This window comes from Carassius carassius, chromosome 29 (genome assembly GCF_963082965.1).
Source record: "Carassius carassius chromosome 29, fCarCar2.1, whole genome shotgun sequence".
NCBI lineage: Eukaryota > Metazoa > Chordata > Actinopteri > Cypriniformes > Cyprinidae > Carassius > Carassius carassius.
In genome coordinates this window covers 2903931-2921112 of record NC_081783.1, presented here as the reverse complement: position 1 = coordinate 2921112, position 17182 = coordinate 2903931, and the positions used below count along the sequence as shown (strand labels likewise).

Genomic DNA, 17182 nt, shown 5'->3' with positions numbered 1-17182 from the left:
TTCCCATAATTCTCAGCACATGGATTCTGATGCAGTTGCTAAGAGGATTTTGTTAAGTTATAATAATTAGCTGCTTATTTGATCGCTTTTGGAGCATGCTGTATGCAGCAGAACTCATCTTTTGTTGAAAATAAAGCATTGGTTTTGAAGCAACAGTGAAGTCTTTCAGGAGTTTGAGTTTCCAACGTCACTATTCGAATATGTTGTTATTATTCATATTGTAAGCATGTCATGCGCCTCTGTATGTAATAATGAGGATGCTTTCTGACTCACTATATGCCACCGCCTCCTTCTTCATCCCAACAATAGGACCATTGTCTTGCTATTATCAACTTTTCACACATAATCACAAAGAGGAGGGGGTCCGTCTGTCAGTCGGATGTTGAATGGCGTATGCTGGTGTTTTAACAAGTGACCCATGATGGGTGCCATTCATAACCAGAGCAAAGGCTAAGTAGGGTTAACTTTTTAAACTGGCCCACATGTCTGTTTGTTTTTTTGCACGGAGGAATATTGCTTCTACGGTGGGGAAAAGAGCATCTTGTCCATTTCCTCCATTACACAACAGTTCTGGTGCACTACGGTATGCCGCTGTTGGTGCGATTCCACCAGCAGGCATCTGCTTTGTCTCTCGTGCTTCTCATCCTAAGTAGGGTCCTCCAGGCCTACAGATAATGTGTGCACAAAGCCACTATTATGGCCCATGAAAAAATGTCCCTATACCCTGGGTGAAAACTTGTCTCAGGACTTATGCCTCATTCACACATAGTTTCCGCAGCAGGTCAATGGCAGTTGCTAAGATGCTGGGTTGGCTGCCTATTACCAGTTCAACTTCCAGCCAAGGTTGAGCCCTGAGCTTAAAGGAAGGTGCCTGCTTCTTCTGCCTGAGCAAAATGCACTCCTCTGGGTTCTCATTTTGGAGATTTTTTACCTGCAGCTGTTCTGTCCTAATAACGATGACTAGTATGGAGAGTTCATCAGATGTAACACACGTTGGAAAACCAATAAATATTGTTGTCTCTCTGAACAGAGCTCTGTGTTGTCAGAAACATCTCGAGGGAGGACAGAAACGAGTGGAAGGTTTTAAATATTCACTGTACATGTCAATACCCCATAGCAATGAATTGGTGCACAGCCAAAAGCAATATATTTGGATGGCAGGACATTCTCTTTGGGTTGTATACCTTACATAGGCTATCTTCAGGCTGTGTTAGATATCCATTTACATGTCACTTTAACTATTTAACACTTTAGTCACGTTACTCTTTTGTTGTCTTATACTGAGTGACCCATATTCTATTTACAGCTTATGACTCACGGAAGTATCAGCGTGTTGTGTCCTCTGTATCTTCGTTTTCCAGACAAGTGTGTGTGTGTGTGTGTGTGTGTGTGTGTGTGTGTGTGTGTCATAACTGTAAAATATGATAACCCAAGTGGTTGGTGATAATTTCTAAATTATTTAATAAAAAAAAAAGAAGAAGAAAATGGATCCTTCACACTACAGTTTGCATATAAAAATATTATAGTTTGTAAAAAAAGTTATAGTTTGTAGTTAAAACTTCTAATGACTAAAATTATTTAATTAAACAAAATTAATAAATGTAAATTTTCTTTTGTAAATGTCAGATTTATTTGATTAATATTTAACATATAAAGACAATAAATAATACAGCTGATTAGTAAATTGTGTGTGTTTACTACCTACTTTACATTTAAATTACATTTATCTGATGCTTTTATCCAAAGCAACTTACAATTGCTATATATGTCAGAGGTCACACGCCTATGGAGCAACTAGGGGTTAAGTGTCTTGCTCAGGGACACATTGGTGTCTCACGGTGGATTCGAACCCGGGTCGCTCACACCAAAGGCATGTGACTTATCCACTGCCAGTACCACTCCTCACTTGTAAAACTGGTATAAAAGTAAAGTAAACAAAGTTTTTTTAAATTGTTAAAATGCAGAAGGGGTATGGTTAGGTGTAGGGCTGGTGTAGGATGATAGAATATATAGTTTGTACAGTATAAAAAACATTATGCCTATGTAATGTCCCCAATTAGATAAGCTAAGTAAGCATGTGTGTGTGTGTGTGTGTGTGTGTGTGCGTGCGTGCGTGCGTGTGTGTGTGTGAGAGAGAGAGAGAGCTAGGCCTTGTGGGATTAATCAGGTTATTTAACTGCTGTTTATTTACACTGTAGTGGGATGATTTATTGATCCGCAGTCTCTGACAGCTAAAATCAGCCAGGCTTTATTTTCCCAGGGACTATACTAAGCTCATGACACATGCAATCTGGATTAAACACCAGCTCTGTGCTGGTACTCCTGCCTCTGGCCAGGGCCCTCAAATATGTTCCCTGCTTTGGCAGGTTTAATGAGTATTGCATGTGATGTTTGGACAGGAGGTTTTTAAAAGACATGAGTTTATCACAGGGTGCTGGTGTCTTACATCATTCGAATCAGTCAAATAAACCTCCTGGCTCTAACAGAGCAATTACGCTTGGAAAACATCAGAAAGGTCTTGGGGAGTGCGGTTGGATTCACTTTTGAGCCAGATTTGGACAAAACACATTTCTCTCTACCTAGCACCATTCACCTGTTATGTGTTGTTGGATAAGTCCATTAATGAAAGAGAAAGAAGAGAAGAGAAAGAATAGAAATTTCTAGAAAATAATACCGACTGCCAGTCAAAGAACATCATAGAATCATAGAGCAATTTCTCTACTACTTTGGCATTAATCACCTTCAGGGTTCCCCAAGGTTCTGTATTGGGCACTTTTTTTTTATCTTTATACTTATATTTGGTCAGTATTTATTTATTTAGAATGTCTTATTTGTTTCAAGAAAAACATTTCTTCTTTGTTACTATTAAACATTCCAAGGCTAAAATATTTCTACAGCTAAATGAGAATCAGACAAAGACTTTATTTAGGCTCTCTAGGTCTTGTAATATAAGTGTAATATACATACATATATATATATATATATATATATATATATATATATATATATATATATATATATATATATATATATATATATATATATATTTATTTATTTATTTATTTATTTATGCTGTATTGTAGTGTAGTTTATATTATGAGTTGATTTATTTCATTGTGCAGTACACGTCAAACGTTCCCTATAAATGTCTATGACTTGTCTACAGTGCGGCATCAAGAAATATTGCACTATTAAGAGACTGGACTGACTTGTATTATAATATATTGTGTGCTATTGTCAAAGGACTATTGGAATATAGAAAAGGTTGGCTTTATGAACAACAAATGATATTAAAGGGATCTCAAACACTGTTTATCCAGTCTCTGATGATCATGCAGATCCGTTTATAGATTTGGTCTATAATGAAGAAACTTACATAAGCACAATAACAAACCTGCTCTGAATACTATGAAAATGTTTCAAGAAGATGTCAGATTCACCATAGATCAGCAGCTCCAAAGACAGTGTTATGTAACATTATCAGTGATTAGTGTTCTCATCACATTTATTTACTAGCTGAAACCCAGCCAGAACGAGACTCTCTGACAAAAATATAGAGATTGACGGAGGTATACAGAAACTTGACTGGATGTGTCCAGCCTCTCAGCTTGTGCAATGCTGAACAGATCGACTCTGAAGGATTCTGGTATGTACTAAAGCTGTTTTTGTTTATGCTGCATGTCAGTGTAGGGACAATTATTCTTTAACCAAAGAGTGAATTGTACTCTGTAAAATAAACTGTTATGAAGTTCAATTATTTGTGACACTGCAAGTCAAATGCATCTTCTGTGTCTCCTCTTTAGGTATTCTCATGCAGTTCTTGTTACATGTTATTTAAGCAGACATTCCTATGATTCTTCCAGGACATTTAGACTAATAGTATCAGATAGTGGAATTCTAAGCAGCAATTATCCAGCATGTTCTCTCACGGAGCAAGTAAACGTGAAGAATCCGAGAGCCGCTGGCCACTGGCTAACCTGACTTAAAATCATTACATGCAATTACAAACACCACCCTTCTGCTGCAGCAATTTGCACAGACGTGCCTGATCAGGAAAAAAGGAGCTGCTTTGATGTTTGTTGACGTGCTGATTTACACGTTGTCGTGCAACGGTGCTTTCCTTCGAGCAACAAAGATTCGGTGCTCATATGCAGTGCATTGTATATATTCTGTATAACATACAACAAAGTAAATATTACTCCGCATGATATACCCACAGACACAAACAAATACATAAAGGTTTTGTCTGAATGCATGAGTTAATAAAAGAACAACAAAGAAAAATGAGCCTATGTGGGTGGAAAAATAAAACACAAAAACTTTTACAGTCATGCTATTGCATACTGTCAAACGCCCTTATCTGGTCATAACACAACGAGTTCTAAACTAGTTCTGCTTCAGAACCCAGATTGTACTGCACTTAGAGTGATAGCCTAACACAGTACAATAACTAAAATGCACTTAAACACAAAACATGTAAATGTATTAATAGGTTAATATTAATAGGGTGTGTTGACACTTGTTTTGGTCCGGACTGAAAAAAAAATATCCGAACATCCAAAATTGCTGTGGGCTGGGTTAAATACATTTGTTATATGTGTGTAAATATGTTGGTATTTTTACAAGCAGATAACTGACAAAGGAGTGTCAAGGAGTGAAAACAGTGCCAGGAATTCCTCCATAGGTGGTTTTGACGCCTGTTCCGAACTGTAAAGGGTGACATACTTTAGCTTCTATGACTAGAAGAACCAGGTGTGCTTGAGCATTTTATCCATTTCATCTTGTGTCATCACATCCTGTTTATAGTTCATTTAGATATATTTAGCCCACATTGCATTCCTATTCTCAGTCAAACTCCACCAGAATTAATTTGGAAGTGGGCCGAGGCTCACCTTTTCCGAGGTCTCGGTCTTCTTGTCTGCTTGTTGTCAAAACATTCACATACTTATCCTCGATTCAAGTGAATCGTGTTTAGTCTGGATATTTTTTCACCTTTTGTAAATGGATTTGCAGTATAAGAGCATGACACGCAACCTGGCCAGTCTGCTTGATTTGGCTCGCTTCTATCCAGTGAGAGATGAATATGTGCCAAAATCCTATAGAATTTGAATGGACACTTGATGCCAGTGAATGATATGGCAAGCCATTAACAGTTGTTAAGGCTGTTTGCTGTCATGCAAACATTAATATGTTTATGTTTTTATTTATTTATTTATTTTTGCATTTAGCAATTTGATTTTTTCCCTGCAGTCTGCAACTCTTTCAGAACAGACTTGCAATCCACCAGATGCATCTCCCTTTTCTAAATAATTATACAACGACTGAGACACTATTGCATTCATTATCAGCTGTGACGAATCTCAGTCAATCTTTCTGAATCCTCTTCTCTGATGGCTGTTGCAAGCAAACATTTTTCAAAGAAGAGGAGGATGGACTGTATGCCAAAAACGGCCTTTGGTCTAGACGGGTCTTATAAACATACCAAAAGTAATTGCTCCAAAATGCTTAGCTGGAATGAGTTATATATTGTGAAGGGACAGTTGGGTCTTTTCACAGACCTGGAGGAAGGTGACGCAGTGATCATTGGAGTGTTTTTGCATTGTTGACATCAGGTGGCTCGGACAGAGTTAAAACAGCAGATTTGATTCATTAAAGCCGTCTTTATAGAACTAAGAATGTTTATTTTGGATCACCCCCGATTTTAAACACATTTTGTACATTGAGCTGCTTATTGCTTAGTCTACTGTATATAGAGGCATTCGCCAGTTAAAGTGTTTTATTGGTGACAGGTGATTGGTTAAATCAGCTTCTTTTAAGTTCAGCTAACGAGGTATTTGGACTCTTATGGCACACTAAACTGAATGTCACTGCTAAAATATCAAATGGTTTAGCAAAATATTGCATACTTTTCAAACAACATTTTTTTTAGGTTTTAAATAATAAAACAGTAGAAATACTGATCAAAATTTATTGTGACACTTTGTGGTTTTCACACATTAGTAGATCGTCTTCGTTGTTAATGGGATGAAATCTTTCACTCAGACTTTTGCTATTAAATTTCGCAGTTGATCACTAAGAAGCAGCAAATGGATTAAACATTTTAAATGTGATATTTCCTTCCAAAACATACCTGTTCATCTTTATTTGCAAATTCGAACATTTTTCCCTTTGTATAGTTTTCTACACAGTGGCTTGATTTAAAATGTTCCAGATTTCTTATTCGTTTGATCCCTGATGTAGCTGTCAGAGGACAATCTCAGCATTATATGAAATAGATATAGTTGCCTGTGTTTTTGGTGTGACTGACAACATAAATGCCCTTGACAGTGGTAGCTGATTTGGGTTAAAGAGGTGCATTGACATTGTCTGTTACCATTAAGTCTCTATTATATCCAGTCAGGCAGAATGAAGGGCATCTTCAGGTAGGATTTTCATCCTTTTCAGTCCACCCAGACCTTTGGATGGGGCACAAACAGACATGAAATGGACTGAAGCATGGCTGATGACAGCTGGGATGAGGTTCTTGTCCACAGACACAGATACTCAGATGGTTCACTTCATGCCCTCCAATCATCCATGCATGAGGAGGAAACTAGAAACAGTCTTCTCAGGGGTATCATTTACAGAGCCAAACACTGTTTGGTGCCAGTGCAGACAATAGGTAGATTTACTCATCGCTGTGACATGATTTTAAAAAGGTGACAAATTCAAAAGCACAAAAAAGTATGAAAGTAAACTGCATGGATCAATAACTATAGCTAGGTCATGCAGTTTACTAAAGAAACTTTCTGGCATGCCTAGAAACGAAAAAAAAATTGCATTTTCAAAATATGTTTGAGAATCGCTGACTAGTCTTTTAACCCTTACAAAATTTAAAAGTCTTCATGGATATATTATCACACATTAAATAAAATGCACTCTCTTCAGAACAGAATAATGTTGTGAATGAATGTGCCCTAACAGCTGTTGTTTTGTTTTTGTTCTACTAGGCTAATTCAATTTTAAAAAGAAAATGCTGATGATATATAAGTGTAGACAGTATTTATAGCGATTGCCACCATTATGCAGCTGTGTGTAGTGTGAGTTTTTACACAAACCCTGGTTAGAAGCACAAAATAACACTCACACAGCTTTATTGGTGAAACTAGAGCATAAAGCATAATTATCGCCAACAACAATCTAAAAATAGCTTTGAAATTTGAAGAAAAGAATTGTGAAGAAAAAAAAACATGAAAAAGTGCTTATTCACAGGTTTACTTAATTATAGCTCTAATTTTTTTATCGAGGTAAGTATCATAGACATTTTTTAAACTTCCTAACTGTCCAAGAAATTAAAAGCAGATGTTTTGTATTTAGGTCTAAAGATGTTCTTAAGAAAACACTCTTCTACAAAAGACTATAATGATGTCCAGATTGTATAGATTTACTTGGTTACGAAAAGAGAGAGTTTGCTAAACTGAGCTTTTATTCATGGGCAAGAATCAGAAAGAACAAATTAAGTGAGACGGTCATGAAAGCCAATGCAATTATCTCCCCTGACAACGTACAGATTCTCCTAATAAACTTTTTAACCTAATTGTATCGCTTTTTCTCTGGCGATAGATGTAGACCGTGTCTCAAAACCTAGCTACAGTGCTGCCAACCTAGACAGCCTCGACTGCATTTAAACGATTCAAAAATGCTTTCTAGGTATGCAACTCGCTCGGTTTGGAGACACAGCCACAGTCAATTCGTCGACGGGCTTTGCATATCAATGAGGCGCTCGAGCGTGTGTTTATAGAAGCTCAGAGCGCGAGCACCTCGTCAGATTGAGAAGAGCGTGACGTGAGCACAGAGACAGAGACGGGTTCATCTTCACGCTCGCGCTGTTTGAGCATCTCGTTTATTGAATCTGAGTGTTACAAACAAACCGGAGACTGCTGGAGCTTCTCAACAAACTATTGGGGATGAATCGCTGTACGGCCGCTTTACTTTTGCTGGTTATCGCAGTTTATTCAATCAACACAGAGGGTGAGTTTGTGTGCCATCTTTATTTTTATTTTTTATATTCTATTTTATTCTATTTTTTATGTATGGTTAAAGTGTAAATCAATACAGAATGCGGCGTTTTAGCTATTTAGGTCTTATCCGGAGTGCATGATTTTAATATCTAACAAATGGCATGCTTCTTTTTTATCTCTGCTTTTAACTTTTCACGCAGAATAGCAGCGCCTTATGCTGGTGCAACTGTCAAATATGTCCACTTGTCTCAGACAATCTAGTTCATTCTGCAAAACCTGGCCAGTTGTAGTAAAGAGTGGCTCTTTGTGTTGCTGGATGAGTCTTGTTGGCTCGTTTGCTGGAGATGATGCTGAATGGAGCGGAGAAGATTGATGAGGGATTAGATGTAGGTCACGCGTCTTTCAGCAGCAGCTCACCTGCTGGAGGAGATCGAGGGAAAACAGAACAGCATGATACTTTAATGGATCTCCACCATGCCAGTCTGCTGTGCTGTTTGTTGAATTTTGTACAGCCTCGTTTTGAATGCGTTTGAAAGTCAGAAAATGCTGCCGGGAACATGTCAGAAAGCATCTCATGGAAGAAATGTCCATGTTATATGCATATTTAACCAAGAAAAAAAAAACGAATTAAGCACATTTACATCACAGATTTTCATTAGCCTATGTTAATGCAAAAAGTAAACAAATAAATGCTCATTAATACAGCAGTGAAGTTATTGTTTAGACACAATGTTAAAATCAGAAAACAAAACTATTATGCATATTAACAGTAATTGTTCTTCACTGTTTTTTTTTTAAACATACAAATTAACAAATTACATTAATGCATGCTCATGCATATAAAATATGTTGTTTTTATAAAAGAATGCATTTGTAAAAATGTGTTCACATTCACGTTGGCTTTTCATTTTTAAGCTCTATTATGCAAACTTTGTTATCTTCTCTTCAAATGTAATTTTCTTTTTGTGATTTGTGTGCAGCATGAATCAGATATCTCTTGACAGTTGTCAGCATGATTTTTCTTGAGACTTACCCGTGTGTTTTATTCATTTCTTAGCATACAAGTGCAGATGCACTAGAAAAGGACCGAAGATCCGGTACAAAGATGTACAAAAGCTGGAGATCAAGCCTAAGCATCCATACTGCCAAGAAAAGATGATATTGTGAGTTGCAAAAAAGAATAAAAAAAATCTATCTTTGATATTCTCGTTTGGGTTAGTAAAGTGTGTTTGGTGTGTTTTTATGATCGTTAATGATTTGCAGTAGGTTCTTATTAGCTACTTATTATATATTTATTATGCAGCTAAAATTTCCAGTAGGCTTCAATAGACTAGTCTTAGAATAAAAACTAAATATAAAACCATTCTTTAGGAGATGTTTGTTGATTTCCTCAAAAGTGTCGACTGCCCCTAGATCCTGGTTCATCTTGATCAAGCTTGATCCATTGTGATCCAGCTCAATCCAGTTCAAACCAGTTTCAAACCTGACTGTAGCTGTCAGGTAATGGCCACCAAATGCATCATGGACTTCCTATTGACCATAAATGACCATCATAGATCAGCAATAAATCTTATAAAACCAGCTGCCAGCAGAAACCGTTTTAACTGGATTTTCAATTATGATCCGGATGAGAGTTTAATGGCACACTTAGAAGATTCAATGGTCCAAATGAAATTGAAATTGTTAGGCATGGTTATGTTGTGACAGTGCATGAAGTCTGAACAGTGTTTATGAAGCCTGTAAGATCCAAACTGTGTTCTATGGTGTGAAGCAAACCTGTTTTTGTGATAAGCATGTCTTTTTCATAGACATTATTATACATTCTGTTCCCCCTGCTTGCCATTTTAGGTATTGCAGCATATTTACAGAGCTGTATTAAATTCTAACGAAATTTATGATCGTAGTTCGATAATTTTTTGAGTGTTCAAAAGAGGTTTTAGTATCATATGCTTTATATAGAAATCTCATTACATATGAAAAGAGAGAGAGAGATCTTCAGATCTGCAGTTTAGATCCATAAATGTTGTTCTGAACTGCACGAACTGTAAAATGAAAGTGGTCAAATATGTGATAGATTTACTGCAATATTAGATATTCTCAAATCAAGTGCTCTGCCTGTGTGATCATTTGAAGACTAGTATTTCATCTAGTCTTTATACTTCAATAATTAATAGTTAATGCAGAAAATGTTTTATATAGGAATAAAAAAAAAATCATTTGTGACCAGGTTTGGTAAGTAATCTCTGGACGTTTAGCTCATTCGTCTGGATTTGCATTGGTGAGCTCTGACCAAACCCAGAGGAAAGTGTTGCTTCTCTTCAGTTTATGGCTCTGGATTCTGAGTGAGTTTAACATTCTAGAAGCTTCTCGAGTCCCACAAGAGCTCCTGCCCTGCTTTAAGAGCCCAGTGAAGAGTTTAGGGGCAACAAACATGTTCGAAATAAAACACTATTGGCACTCTTGGTCAGCTCGCTTCAGTGTTTCCAGCGACGTGGTAAATATCTTCTTAATAGGCAAAATAAGCTGTGGTATTGAATTCTGCTTTGAATTTGTATTTGTTCAGTTACCGGTCGTGATGATTCACCTCAGAATTACTCAGAAATAACAATTTGTCAGGATTTGTGCAATCTGCATATAACTTAAATTATAATTTCAATCAAATATTTAATGCACAAATGACATTTATTAACAAATAAAGTAGCATTGTTATTATTTTTATGATTACTGGCATGCGTAAAATATATCAGGGCATATTGTTTGTGTTGCTTGAATGACTAATGTTCTCCCCGTGTCTCATCCTGTTTACCCATCTTCTCCTCTCATCCACTCATCCGTGATTTTCCGCATGTGTTTACAGTGTCACCATGGAGAATGTGTCCCGTTTCAAAGGGCAGGAGTATTGCTTGCACCCCAGACTCCAGAGCACTAAGAACCTTGTCAAGTGGTTCAAAATCTGGAAGGACAAACACAGGTAGCTTTCAGTAAACTTTCACTGATTTCAAACATCGCTTCTACGTTAATAGATATAAACGACTGCCTGCCAGCACTGCGAATATAAAACCCTGGTCAAAACCCAAATGACTCATGTCCTTTGACATATTTCCAATGTCAAATATTCAAGCGAAATTCAAAGAGAAAAACGGGACTATTTTGTCTATCAGGAATGCATTGTGGTTGTTGAGCAATTTGCAATGTTAGCCAAAAAGGAAGGTTTTATAGTTATATTGAGTTATAGTTTGATTAAAGATTATAAACATTTTCTATTTTAATAAAATTCTCTAATTTTGTGTACAACAACAACGTTTCTGTGACTTTAAAGGTCTTAAATCAGAGTTTTCTTCAGTATTTTTTAGTTTGGTACAAATATTTAACCATCATTAAATCAATATGCAAATTAAAGATATTAAGTCTTGAACAAAATTTTGTGAGTTTACGCTTGAAACAAAAGCAAACATCTGTCCTTGGGTTATGAAAGCTAACCCAGCTGACAGATATTTGTTCTTTTTTCAACCAAACTCAGTTCATTTTAAAAAGTTTCTCAGAAAACAAAGACTTTTTTTTTCATCTGATGTCATTTTTTGCTTGTCATGTAAATGGATCTTGACACTTGCACCGAAATCCAAGAGAAAAATACTGATGAAAAACTTTTCTTTTAATGTAATGACAAAAACAGTAAAAGCTATTTCCATATTCTAGTGGCTGAGAGCAAAGGTATTTATTCAAGTGCTCCTTTCAATGTTTTCCTTAAGTTTTCTGTACTTGGTCTTAAAAAGGTCTTCAATTTATATTCAGAAAACCTTAAACCCCAGATAAGATGGGGAACATTAAAGGTGCACTCGGTTTTTTTGTTCTTAAAGTGTTTATTAAAAAGGAATTGAATAATACTCTTGAACATGCATGAAATGTCACCATAAAATCAAAATTCTGATATTTTCGGAATATTGCAGTGTTTTTTATTTTATTTTAAAATTAACTCATTAACACATTAACTTTCCCTCATCTGAGAGATAAAATCACGTCCTGCCTACTTTTCTTCTCATTTTCACTAAGATATGTCACTTTATGAATTCTGTTTCATGTCGACTTTAAACTCATGTGCACTCAGAAGCCACCACTAGGTGTCAGTATAAGCCCAAGCCCCATATTAAACCTCTCAAATATTTGTTTTTTGTCCCTTTGTAGGGTGTATGAGGCCTAATCTTTCTCCATCATGCACGAGGCTGAAAACATTGTGGGATGCACTGCATCTCCAGTCAACCATGGAAGACCAGAGGACCAATTTTTTTAAAGCATGACAAAGCATATACCCAGACAAGCTTATAGAGCACACCAGTTATGTTAATGTGGAATAATTTATAGTCATACGAAAGTGTTTCTTATACAATGTAATTATGAGCCAAATGCGCAGTTATGGCAGAGAAAAAGTCCCTGTGAATCAGCACCATCTGTAAGAAGTGATCATTACATTTTTGCAACGTGTAATGTTTTCTGAAACATCAGTTCTCGGTCTGATTCATTGTGTCGTGGCGTATAAAGGGGTCCTGACACTTATATATAGATACCGTCTGGTTCGAGTGTCAAAGTCACAGTACAAAAGAACAGAAATATCTACAAAGACTTTAAAAGGAGGCAAAGTGTTATTTGTCAAAATCATGTTCAAAATATAGTTTCTCATTGATCTGCCCAAAAGTGCCGTGCCACTTCATAGTGAAGTGAAAGAGACGAAGCTGAATTCAATAATATCATCTATTTAAATCATATCATACTCTATATTTACACATATACTTCGGTGGAAATGTACTGCACACGACAAGCACATGATCTTTGGGGCCTGCAGTGGGTCATGAAGCTTTTTATTAAATCTCGGCACCCTCTTATCAGCACATTATGAACTCCTCGTTGAGGTGCGCAGGTTTTGTAAGCTATTGTTTTCATTTGTTTGGTATGGCTGTGTTTTTCTTTCTGGTAAATGGAATGTTTCTCTACATCAGATTGTATGTATAAGCACACAGAATAGGTTATTGTGTACAGACCACCCCGTCTAGTCTAGCTTGTTCAGAATTGATTAGTAAAGCCTATGTATTGTATCACAGAATTGTTTTACTATTTAAATAATAGAAATGTCTGTGTGTTTGGACTGACCCACCAAACACCCCACTCAAGTTCAAGGAGTGTAATCTTCAAACACAGCAATAAACATTTAAATAAATCACTGGCTGTGTCCGCTTTATATTGTTTCATTGTCGTTTTATTTTTTGATTCTCAGTTGTGTGATGATATGGTTTTGTATATAATTTAGTAAAAACTGGTAAGTTAGAAAAGGGCAGATGACAAAGTTATTGTCCAGTGATAAAACATTAACTTGATTGTCTCGTGCTGAGATTAGTCTAAGGGCTTCAGGGTTATAAAAAAATAAATAAAATAAAAAAATACACATTAAATAAAATACACAACGACTGAAAACAATATTTTAAAAATATATTATTACATTTTTTATTTCGTTTAACTCAACTAAAGCTAAAACTGAAATAAAATGTATAAAAACTATTGTACTTTATATATATATATATATATATATATATATATATTTATGTGTGTGTGTGTATATAAACTATTAATAGCATCTCAGTGATACTAAAACACTAAAAGACATCAGAGCAATTGGAAAATATAAATAGACATCCTTTAGATGATGATTGTAAGAACATTGATTGATTGATCGATCGGTTGACACTATGTTATAGCCCCTCACACATTATTTACACACTATTTCTCATATCTACACAACTACATCATTGCTTAGGATCCACTAGGAAGGGCAGCACAATTTCAAAAGGGTGTCAAGATGACTTAAATTATTAAAATAGCCTTTGAAATAATGTAAAACAGCTAAATATCTAGATCAGAAAATTTATTTTTAAGTCAAGAATATGTAAAAATTTGAAAAAAAAATTGTATTGGTGAGTAATATACATTTATTGGTCATAAAGTGTATATGGTGATAAACATACAGATAACGAATCTTCTGGAATTTAGTTGTTTTAATTAGTTATAATTATTTGTAGTATTTTAATATATTGCCACTAGTTAGTGTGGATAAAGTTTTTGTCATTGTACCAGAAGTATCGTCTTTGTCAACACTGCACTGCACGCTAATTTTGACAATAATAATTAATTTATACAGTTTATTCATTACAATTTAAAACAATGGCATGATAAATTGTTAAGGCTACTTTTTAAAAATTTTCTCTTTCATATTCATAGATTATTGCATACTTTTTTAAAACGGATTATTTACTGTTTAATAAACTGAATTTTCGTAGTTAATAGATTTAAATAGAGAACTATTTAAAATAAGCTACTCACAGGTGGAGAATAATGTGTGACAACTTGCCCCGGTCTTGTCCTAAGTATCCGATGCATGTATGGAATCAAACACTGGGTGACGCTGCAGAACCATGTAAAATAATATATTTTCTTTTGACAACAGTTTTGAACTGCATTTCTTGAGTTGAGTTTTTCTTTCGTTTAAAACAACAAATAATTTGTGTATCTTTTTATAATGCAGTCTATTTATATATTACCTTTATATATTACTTTTTAAACTACTACTAAAAACAGAACTGTGTTGTTACCTTACGTTAAAATAATTAAATCGATACCATGACGGTTAATTTTGCCATAATGTATTTCTAATGTTAGTTTTATGCGTTTGAAAGCTTGACTGTATAAAGCTTCTATTTAATCTAAGATAAAACTTGCATGTGTAAAATATAAATTGTTTTAATGGAATATTCTGGAAAACAGAGTGTGCTGGGAAGAATGCTCGAAAGCTGAGCGAGAGAGAAACAGAGAGGGGGGGGAGGGGGAGGGGGGGGGGGAGGGGGGGGGGGGTGAAGGGGCGTGGTCAGTGTTTCTCAGCAGCATCGCTGTGGGTGTGTAACTAACACTGTCTCCATTCCACAGAATCAACTACTCACATTAAAACTGGCCATGCCAGCCCAGCACTGTAGCTAGTCATCATTATTATTCCTATCGGCTACTTTGAACCAAGGACTACTGGACTAATTCTGTTTGCTGGTCGTTTATCGTCTGGTTTGACCTGGTAAGTGCGGAGAGCATCAATGAAGAAGTGACTTTAGCGGATGCTAGCAGTCGCGTTAGCCAGCTGAGGGATCGCCTCACAGCGACTCATCCTCTATTTGCATCGAGCTATTGATTTACACTCTATTTTGTTGTTGTATGATGGTGGTATTTTATAGTTTACATGTTTAATTAATTTCTGCTTTCGTGAAATGATGATAAAATCCGTTAAATCGCTGTTTTTGTGCGTTGACTGGTGTGTGGCAGCAGGAATAGACGTTGACAGTGCTAAGCTATGAGGCTAACATCAAAGCGTAACGTTAAAAAGACGTTGGTTTTTTTAAATAGCGAGAATTATAAATTTGATTTGTTTTTGAGTGTTTGGGGTACTTTGGTCAGGCGTGGTGCACAAACAAACTCTGCAGAAGCTTTGAATTTATTTGAAATTGTATTTCTATTTGTTCATATTGTACTCGAAGATGCTTCTGGAAATTGAGTGACAGCTGTAACGTAACTGACAGAATAACTTCCTGTCTATAAATATAAATATATTCGTGCCTTATTGGTTTTGAGACGTTAAACGTGTTCTGAAGTAAAACAGATTGCTTTGGTTCCTAAAATAGCGTTAGTTTTATTTAATTTGGATGTGTAACTTGAATCCTGTATGGAGATCTTTCTGGAACAGCAGCTGAGGAGGATTGTGCTGTTTAATAATAGATTAATTATTGGAATTATTTGACCTTGTTTTATTTCTAATTTAACGTTACATAAACGACTGTTTTTAATGCTTCAGCATTTCATAATTTAATAAGTGTTTAGTTTATCAAATTAATTATTACATGTATACTCTTAACTTTTTTTATTTAGTCATTTGTTTTCTTTTTTTATATTTTTCTCTGTACAATTTCTATTTATCTGTGCATGTTTTAATTGGTTATCAATTCATAAAAAACGTGCACTGTTTTTCTCTGAATATCCATCCTTTGACCCCAGTTCAAAAACTCATGTAATAGACTATATACTGTGTACATTGTGAAAAATAAACAGGGTTTTTTTTTTTTGTCTTTGCCTGCCCTTTGGCACCAAGCACTTTTCAATGTTTGTGTCCTTTATGACATCAGAAAGTTCAAGGAAATTCATCAAATCCTAAAAAAGCCATGGATATATCCAGCTTTTATAGTATGTCCAATATAATACAAAAGAGAAGTCATAGAAATTCAGGTAATGCTGCACTTAGATTGTGACCTTGTGAGCCAAATACATTTTTCCATGTGTACTTGAGTGATCAGAGCAAAGTCATTGACTGTTGTCCACTCCTATTACAAACTAGACAAACCCTTGCTTTCACACCAGCGTGAAACCAGGCTGCTCGTAGGCTTCCCAAAACAGAAAGTGTGTACTTGGATAACTTCATTGGGTTTTTAGCTGCTGTATGCATGGATATGGCGATAAGGCCCTTAAAACCTGCTGAACGCGCCTTGTTCAGATTACAGCTAAACCCAGCTGTCCTTGAGGAGATTTCAATGCGGCTGCTTGGCTCTTTTCTGTGACAGACTAGACTCTCTTTAGATTCATCCAATCGTTCGTCATGAAAACAGTTGGAGCACCATACGGGTTGAGAGCTAGATTATGGACAGCTGCTTTCATTTGTAACGCCGGTTCTATGTTGTTATAAATGTGCTCTAATAGTTCACTGTGCAAAATAGCAGAATCATCATGCATGCTTGAAATCAGATCTTGAACATTGAACTGAGTGATTATTGCTGTGGTGAGCACAGTCATGTGATGAGCTGCTTTGAATTGTTTTTTTTTTTGTTTTGTTTTTTGAGATAGCGAAAGTGAAAGCTTCCTGTCAGTTCTGTAAAGTATATGACTTTTATTGCGAGTGGGATTCGTGGCCAAAGAATTAGCTCAGACCAAAACTACTTCAGCTGGCAGTCATCCTGAAGAAGTATTTGCATTTTGTAAATTAACCTGATACTTGCATCCCATCTTTGTCAAATGGACCCCAGCTTTTAGTGTGTGTTGTTTCATAATAGTCATCCGCAGTGGTGCGCCCACCTCGTTTGTATTACTCACTATTTGCAAATTTAGACAAC

At 35.9% G+C, this 17182-nt stretch overlaps 2 protein-coding genes and 1 long non-coding RNA gene across 6 annotated transcripts in view; all 3 read left to right on the top strand.

Annotated features, from left to right (window-relative positions):
• The window catches only part of LOC132110061 (uncharacterized), a 141701-nt gene that overhangs the window by 32065 nt on the left and 92454 nt on the right, over window positions 1-17182 (top strand). The window lies entirely within an intron of this gene.
• On the top strand, window positions 7790-13212 carry LOC132109414 (C-X-C motif chemokine 14-like). Its single transcript, XM_059515459.1, has 4 exons — window positions 7790-8010; window positions 9058-9163; window positions 10858-10971; window positions 12183-13212. The coding sequence occupies exons 1-4, from the start codon at window positions 7947-7949 to the stop codon at window positions 12196-12198; spliced, it is 300 nt and encodes a 99-aa protein (XP_059371442.1). The 5' UTR covers window positions 7790-7946; the 3' UTR covers window positions 12199-13212.
• LOC132109413 (protein FAM13B-like) overlaps window positions 14928-17182 on the top strand; it is a 48121-nt gene continuing 45866 nt past the window's right edge. For all 4 annotated transcript variants that reach the window (XM_059515456.1, XM_059515457.1, XM_059515458.1 and 1 more), the window contains exon 1: window positions 14928-15105. The gene's annotated coding sequence lies outside the window, so the exon portion shown is untranslated. The remainder of the gene's footprint in view (window positions 15106-17182) is intronic.

What these genes read in the sequence shown, in the direction of transcription:
- LOC132109414 (XM_059515459.1), top strand. Translation starts at nt 7,947, where the DNA reads ATGAATCGCTGTACGGCCGCTTTACTTTTGCTGGTTATCGCAGTTTAT. An exon ending in TTATTCAATCAACACAGAGG is followed by an intron (nt 8,011 to 9,057) that starts GTGAGTTTGTGT and finishes TTCATTTCTTAG; the next exon opens with CATACAAGTGCAGATGCACT. An exon ending in TGCCAAGAAAAGATGATATT is followed by an intron (nt 9,164 to 10,857) that starts GTGAGTTGCAAA and finishes ATGTGTTTACAG; the next exon opens with TGTCACCATGGAGAATGTGT.